The 8,224-nt window shown below is 47.4% G+C and overlaps 2 protein-coding genes across 2 annotated transcripts in view; one reads left to right on the top strand and one right to left on the bottom strand.

Annotated features, from left to right (window-relative positions):
- CSUI_001720 (uncharacterized protein) overlaps window positions 1-41 on the bottom strand; it is a 2,127-nt gene extending 2,086 nt beyond the window's left edge. The window contains exon 1 of the mRNA XM_068061925.1: window positions 37-41. The gene's annotated coding sequence lies outside the window, so the exon portion shown is untranslated. The remainder of the gene's footprint in view (window positions 1-36) is intronic.
- A 1,847-nt stretch (window positions 42-1,888) lies between these two features.
- On the top strand, window positions 1,889-7,939 carry CSUI_001719 (dna rna-binding protein kin17 domain-containing protein). The gene is made up of 6 exons (XM_068061924.1): window positions 1,889-2,179; window positions 2,502-2,696; window positions 3,295-3,550; window positions 4,633-4,754; window positions 5,682-5,793; window positions 6,727-7,939. Exons 3-6 carry the CDS (start codon window positions 3,425-3,427, stop codon window positions 6,928-6,930), a joined length of 564 nt encoding a protein of 187 aa, XP_067926093.1. The 5' UTR covers window positions 1,889-2,179; window positions 2,502-2,696; window positions 3,295-3,424; the 3' UTR covers window positions 6,931-7,939.
- The last annotated feature ends 285 nt before the right edge of the window (window positions 7,940-8,224 follow it).

Genomic DNA, 8,224 nt, shown 5'->3' with positions numbered 1-8,224 from the left:
GGAGACAGACCCTGTAGTACCGAGTAGAATGTACACAGCATGAGAAACAGAACCCTCCTCGCTTCACAGGAAAAAGACGGAAACCCGGCGACACCCGGGTGCTTGCAATAGAAAGCCACGCGGGCAGGGCGACCCATGAAGGAAAAGACCTCGGCTGCTGGTTTTGCAAGGGACCAGCCGCAGCTCCAGACCTGAACTAGGTAGCTGCAAATTCCAGAAGGAACAACCTGCAACACTGTAGTCGAGAAGGACAGTTCGGGTCGAGACTCTGAGTGGAGTTTTGCGTAAGGAGAATTCTCTGTGGTATCGTGGCTGGTGGGCACGGCCGAAATCTCAGACACGGTATATCTCACCATCCAAACAGGCGTGCCTCACATCCAAAAACCAGAGAGTTTTCTTGCCAGACATTTTGAGGAGACATAAAGAGTCAAGTCTGGAAGCCATCAGCCAACAACCGTCAGAAGGAGATAAACGGTGACCGCCGACATGCACTCCCGAAACTGCCGCTTTTTCTTTGTCCACGGTAGCAGATAAAGAAGCATTTCCGGGATTTCCCCGACGACTACTGCAACGGGGAAAAACGATGATAACAGAAATGAATCATCGGAAGGCACAATGTGCTAAGCCGTCCCTCCTGTGTACATGGTGAAGAAAGGGACCCGCCATTCCCTCTAACTCCAAAGACCCCGTTGGTCTCCTCCACGCAAAGCCATCGAAAAGGGGGCGGGCGGGGAGGGACAGAAGAGAAAATGAAAATTGCCAAAGACAAAACACAAGTATGACCTCTCTAGTTTGAAGTTGCAAGGGTCAGGAGTCTAGAGAGATCTACGAGAAACCGAAACATCATGGTGTTTTCTCCAACACCAGGAAAAGAGAGGACGGGTAGGGAGAGGCGGCGCCTGGCCGTGGTGGTTGGGTGTAACCGGGCCCTCGACGGACTACTCACCGGTTAAGGTAAGGCCTATATCGGACGAAGCTTCGCATACATAGCCTCCATAGGGGAACTTGTGAGCATCATAACAGATCCGCGGGGGTGGTTTGGAGTAAAGATGGTTTCTTTATGGGGAGAACGTATTTTCCATGTAAGTAAAAGAAACAACGCAACGAAACCTCCGATCAGCACTTCACAGCGTTTACTAAAGAGAGTTTAATCTTTGATGGCACCCTAACTTTGCGGTTAGAGGCCGGCGTAGACCCCGGTTCTGCTTCTAGTGGTGCTCCTTCAAGTTTGTACATTCATATGACGGCCTATATTCGCAGCGGAGAGAGGTAAGTGCTAGACCAAAGTATGTGAGCACTGTTCCTTAGTTTTCTTTTAGACTTGCAAAACATCCTCTGAGATGTGGAGTGGCATGTGGTACAGGCCAGTTGTGTTACCACGATTCCCCTTGTGGACTGAGGATAGTGAGATGGTAGGCAACATAAAGACCCAAGAGAGTTCTTTCGTGACTTCGAGAGGGGCTCATGCGATGCAGGTCCCCAACGGCAGCACGGCACTATTCATGGCGCGAAGAGATCATCAACACATACACACACACTGAAAGGTTCGTATATGACCAAACAAAGATCCTCCCCTATGGTTGCCCGTTTTTTTCATGACCTTAGTACTTGGTCATGGGCCCGGGTAAAGGGCCCTACGCTCAGTCTTGCTATGAGATAGATCCGTTTACGGCTAAGTACCTATACCTGGATGGCAGAAGTAGTTCGCTGATTCGGAACCACTGCTTTAGCGGGCCAGCCTGCTCCACTTGGCAGACTCGGCCGGTCCTCGGCAAGAGGATAGGCGCTCGTCTAAGAAGCTACTTTGTCCGTGCACTGTTGTTGAGTAAGGAGGGTTTTCACGTGTCATGAGACATGGATCTCGCCAGTACGAAACGTGAATACAACTGTACTATGAGACGAATGTGTTCGCCTTCGAATGTCGCAGCCGGTTGCAGCCCAGATACGGCATGCGCTGTCGAGCGAGCCCATGCATACGAAAGTTCTCCGGACCTCGCGTCAATGAGTTGTTCCTACTTCTTTCTTCCTCGTTTCGCTGTGTATGGCTCAATGTCTCTCACGTCCTCTCATTCTGCGGAACTCTCTTTGAGAAGCAGTTCCGTAGCAGTCTGAGAAGTGAATGAAGACCCCGTGCCGAGGGTCCCTCGACCGCGGAAAACCCAAGGATATCCAACTCAGTGTGAGCAGAATTCACACTTGAAGAAGTACACCGGTACCTGTTTGCGAACCACCCTTTTATTATTTTTTGGCCGATGTCTTGTTGCATCTGTGCTCTGGGCCATACAATTCGCGAATTTCTCCCCGCTTGGCCGTGATGGAGGCCACATGCACAGCAGTCGCTCATCCGCGATAGCTACAGCTGTGTTTCGCATCCATGAAAGTCCGACGGGGGTCCACTGCCTAGTGAATTGACAGCGCTCAGTCTTTCTTCGGAACACGACAGCTTTGTCAATCCTCGTTCCAGGGCGAGTGACAACCCTCGTTCCCTGTGTCTTCTTCAGGTGGCGCCGCTGCAAGATTTTCTCCCGTTCGCTGCTTCTGCGACTTTCCCAGGGGCTAGCCCAGGCGCTGTACAGACTCTTCAGTTGGGTATACAACTGGCTCTGGCTTTCCAGTCTCCTTTGACCAATTGATAGCCAACAGAGCAGCTCCTTCTAGGCGCTCTTAGGCATCGGGAGCAAGTAGGTCCCACTGCGGTGAGTCTCGCCATGGGATCATGGCTGACGTGACCTACTTCCTGAACTACCCTATGGACATACCGCAAGTTGCGGATCTCTTAGCAGTGACACCTCGGTACACTCCTGAAAGGACACAAATGCGACAAGGGCCTGCTTGAGTGGGAGCCTTAATGCGGGTTGAGATTGTGAGAACTTTGTTCTTTGTCTTATCAGCTGAGACACCTACCCCTCACTTCTTAGAGCTCATCATCTTCACGTCGTACACTTGTTAACGATACTCTACTTACTCGCTCACTCACAGCGTGCTTGCACAAGATTCTTGTCTTCTCGGGGCAGTAACACCAGAGCATCCGATCTCATATGCCAAAAGAGAGCAACATCTGAAAGAAGGAGAGAAAGCTCCTCATGCATCCCGGTGTACATACGAGCTTAGTCTACGATGTTCTTTTTTCACTCTATCCATCGATGTCTCCCCGACTCTCTCACTGTGGTCATGCTCTTAGGCTTGAGAAATGAGAGTACGACTCACCGGCGCAAGTGTATATAGACATATTTCACCATCCCACCGTGTTTACCTCAGGCTCCTTCTTTCTTTCGTTCGTCCGCCATATCTCAGGAGCCTTCAGCATGCGGCAAGACTGATCCTTGAAAACAGAGAAAAAAAGACCTTCAACCCTTCCACACAGCAGACCACCTCGGCTCCCGCATATGCCTCGGATTGCTCTCTCCTGATTCGCTACCCGAAAATGCCGAAAGCTGAGTTCGGAACGACGAAATGGATGAGCAACAAGATCAAGGCCTCAGGCCTTCAGAAGTTGCGCTGGTACTGTCAGATGTGCGAGAAGCAGTGCCGGGATGAAAATGGATTCAAAGTAAGGCAAGAGTCGACAATGCGTGCGAAGAATGACACGATAGAGGACACCTTCAAGTCTTTTTGACATCGTTGGGTGGAACGGCACAGTCATGTAGAAGGAGAGTTTATGTATGTGGACAAGTAGTCGTTCAGCAAAAGCAAGAAAAAGAGGAATACACTTTCCATGAGGTGTCGGCACACCCCGATCTCGGGGTGGGTTTCCTGTCCTGTTGCTCTATGTACCACCCCTACGTGATACTTTAGATCTTTTGGTTCTCTTTTTTTTCGTATCCTCTTTGCCGATGAGCCACCTCGTCTCTTCTTCGAGGCGACTATGTATCTCTTACGGATCCTCTCTGTGGGTACACGTACACAAATACACATATACCTAATGCTGTCCGTCCGTGACCTCGATGCACATATGTCTCTACCACTCTCTCTCTATATATATATATGTATATATGTGTGCGTGTATGGCTTGCAAAATGTATTCTGTCTGGAGTCACGCGGCGTCTAGTACACAGAGAAAGAGATTCCTTGATCTTCGATGTCGTATAGACTGAGAAGGATAGTTGGCAGGTGAGATTTCGCAGTCTTTCGCTTGGCTTGCCCGTGCAGTTTTCTTGGAGGAGGGTATGCGTTTCCTTCTCGAAAGAGAACAACGCGCTGCTCATAGGATATACCTCTGTCTACATGCATGTGGGTACCCACGTATATGGTACCTGAGTTGTAGTGGTCTTCCCGTTGAAAGCTTTTCTGAAAGTACAGAACGCAGTCGATCCTTTTGCTATTTTATGCATCAGAGTCTGCTGTTTTTCTCTCACCCGGTGCAGCCAGTCAAGTTCGAGTATGGCGTGCATGCATACATCTATGTATATATATCGATGGTCTTCGAATGTCTGCAGCTTCCGAGCATAGCGGTAGGAGCATTCATGTGTTTAGGGTTACAACAAGTCTATTGATCGGAACAGCGGCAGTGAGGAGAACGAGACATAGTGTTCTCTCTCAAAGCCTCGGTACTCGGTTGTCTCTATCTTTCATCTGTCTATCTGTCTTCAGCGTGTCTCTCTATCTTTGTGTGTTTTGCATGCGTGAGCGCAGTGTCACCGTATGTCAGAAGGACATCAGCGAATGATGCAGATCTTCATTCAGAATCCGAATAAGTTTATGGATGATTTCTCTGTTGAATTTGAACGCGAATTCATGCGACTCATGAAAACTCGGTAGGTTATGTCTCAGCCTGAGGTTATACCTTCGCCGTTTCGATGACAGAAGTCTTATCTCTCTTTGTGGTGATACACATATTTATGTATGTATAGACATGGTGATATACCTGTTATGCTGTCATACATGCCTGGTGTCTTTTTGTGAAATCTCTGAGTGTCTTCCCTTGTTACGACAAACATTGTACTCAAGTAGCGTCCGTCTCTTTCTCTGTCTGACCATGTACACCCGAAGGAGAAGGGTAGCGCACTCCGTGCCTCTTTGGAGTCTACCTAGCGTCTCATCTGGCTCGGAGGAGACGACGGGGCAGCATCCTTCACTCTGTATAGGTATGTGTAAATCCATCTGCTCTCATGTGGGTGTATGTAAAGCACGTACAGCGGAGTGTTCTGTGGCGTCTGCGTTCGGAAGTGCCAGTATGTACATGGATGCATGTATACATATACATACATGCATACGTGTACATACTATATATATGTATACATACATACACACACCCATGTAGGCATGCGTCTGTATATATCCATACATACGTCAGGGTGGCATATATTGACTCTGCCACTCACTGTAAAGGGGGATACCTTGCGCGTACCTCACGAGGAAGAAGAGATTCTTCTCTAGGTTTCGAGGAGTGTCTGTCTGTTGCTATAAGAGATTTTCTTCTTCTTCTCAACTGGCAAGTCTCTTCAGTTGTTTTCTCAGACTCGAACAGCCGGTTTTGACGTGCCCAGTGGCTTTTCTCCTGCATTCGCTTGTTGGCACCACCGGAGAATCTTTCCGGGCTGAATTCTCTTTCTATTTCCTTCTCTTTTTGTCTCACTCTTTTTCACCTTTAGTTATACCTTCGCCTATACACAGATGTTGTACGATGATGATGTGTGGCAATTTTTCTGCTTTGCTTTTTTCTTCTCTTTTCCTCTCTACAGGTATTGCCGGACGCGTGTCTTAGCGAACTCTGTGTATAACCATATTGTAGCAGATCGCCAGCACATTCATATGAATTCAACGATCTGGGTAACTCTTTCAGAATTCGTTCAGGTACGCCAGAAGGGCTACGTTTTTCTATCAGCTTTCCTCTCCTATTTCTTTGCAGTTACCTGCCACAGATAGATAGATAGATTCAGATATCGATAGAGAGATCGAGTATACGGAAGACCCCTTCCTTTCTCTGTGATGATACCGCTGTATACACTGGGGGAGATAGGAGTCGAAGTTCAGACTGCGCGCCGTTTCTTATGCAGCAATGGCTGCAGACATCCAGCTGACGGGTGCTTCATATGTCTATCTCTATTCATGAGAGAGAATCCTCTCATTCTCTACTCCCGGACTGCTTTGTTTCTTATCGTTTACTCAAAGAGACATGCGCTTCGTCTTTTCGTCTTCTGATCTCTTCCTGAAAAAAGGCCTGCAGGCGAGCAGCTGCCCCATTCCATACATCACATGGGGTGTATCTATATACGTGTATGGACATATGGACACGTATCGTAAAGGAATCTCTTTCGACACTTGTACGAGGGATACGCCGAAGTAGAGAGAATAAAAAGGCTTAACTTCATTTCTCAGTCAGCTATAACTGCATGTCCAAGTGTGATGAATGTAGTGCTTGCATGCATGCATGCTTACCTGTGTCGACATGTAGACAGGGGAGCTATCTTTCAATGAATTCTAGTATCGACTTGGGTGCTACTGTCAATAATAATACCAATACTCATGTTCTTATGTGCAGCTCTTCCCTTCATTGTAAAGCATGCCTCGGAGGAATGTCTTGATGCCGCAGCTTTCCTTTCTCTATCGAACAACTCTTCTCGTATTCCTACGGTGCACAAGAAAGTAGAGATGTGTCTTGTTCTTCTTCTTCTCCTCTTCCTCCAAGCTCTCTCTCTTCTTTCTCTATCTCTTCAAACTTGTCTGTGTCTACCTGTTATTTTTCTTCTCTGTCTATCTGTTGTCTCTCTTCTTCTTTCTCTTCAGTATTTAGGGTCGACAAACAAGTGTAAAATTGAGCTAACTCCCAAGGGATGGTATATTGAATATATTGATCATGAAGAACTTCGCAAACTTGTAAGTCAGGTCGGATTAGGAGATTTGCGTGAACTTCTCTCTCCATTGTCTCTTTCTCTCTCTCTCTCTCGTCTCTTGAAAGCCTTTTCTCAGTACATGTACGCATATGGGTGATTCAAGCTCCACAGTACCTATGTATGTATCTATGTATCGATATATATATCTCTCCATATATGCGTATAGGTGCGTAGGCGAAGCTGCACGTATAGATATCCACATGCACGAGTAGACGTGTTTTGCAGCGGTGAAGTATGGTTCGTAGAGGTGTCCGGCTACTTCTCATTGGAAAGGCCAGGAGACACGAGACCAGAAAGACCCGGTCTCGCTGTGTCTACTGCAGGAAGGGAAACTATGAGGAGTCTTTCACAGGGGGCCTATCGCCTTGGCGCTGCTAGTTGAGAGTCTTTTCTACCAACGGAGACCTATCCTTTAGATCTGTGCCGCGATCGTCGTCGTTATCAAGTCATACAAGACGAGCATGTGTCTTTTCTTTCTCACCCCTCTAGGCCCTATCTCCTCCGTAGAGACAGAGTAGTATTCTTGCAGAGACAGTCACACTATTTCACGGCGTAGCATCTCATATGGGTGACAGCTTCCATATGCAGAAATATGTCAGAAGAGATGAAGTCTCCTCGTCCTCACAGTTCTGCGCCAGACGGTCTACATACACCTCGGCTGTCGGCCCGGAGTGGAGAAGAAAGAAAAAGGAAGCCTAGGCTCTCATTCTTTTTCAGCAGATTCAAAACGCGAAATACTTTTGCTTGTAACTCCCCCTTCTTTGGTGACTTTGCTTGATAGACACGTCTTCTCACATATGTCGTTTCTTCTGTTTGTGGATGACTACGTCATCTTGCCTGCCCGTGTTCTCGTGTTCGTATACACTGGATCAGGCTGCACAGAGAGAGGGACAGAGTCTAAAGTAACATTCTCTGCATCTTCCTCTCGTCGTTGTCTACTCTGGTTGATAGATAAGGCGTCTAGTGCAAGATCTCTCTTTCCTAGGTATGCCAGTCGTGTTAAAATGGAGAGTAACGATCAAGTCAGAAGAAAAGGAAAAGATAGTGTTTATTGACGGAGTGATAATCTTTCCCGTATACCTAGTCGTGACGGAGGAGGGTGGGACAGCGGTGAGTGTCTCCTCTTTCTTTCGTGGTCTTCTTTCTTTCTTCCTTCCTTCCTTTCTTTCTTTCTTCCTCCCACCCTTCTTCCCTCGCTAGATGCATGGCTATTCGATCCAAGCCTACCATTTCTTGAGAAAGAGAGAGGAAGATGAAATTCCAAAAAGATCATCTAGATACACGAGAAGAGAAAGAAGAAGAAAAATTGTCGCTTACAGGATGAAAAAGGATGTGTGGAATAGAAAGAAAAAAGAAAGAAAGAGAAAGAAAGAGGGATTTACTTCCTCTCT

Source organism: Cystoisospora suis (assembly GCF_002600585.1).
Source record: "Cystoisospora suis strain Wien I chromosome Unknown contig_684, whole genome shotgun sequence".
Taxonomy (NCBI): domain Eukaryota; phylum Apicomplexa; class Conoidasida; order Eucoccidiorida; family Sarcocystidae; genus Cystoisospora; species Cystoisospora suis.
Note: the sequence above shows the minus strand (reverse complement) of the source record. Positions and strands in the feature narration are given on the sequence as shown.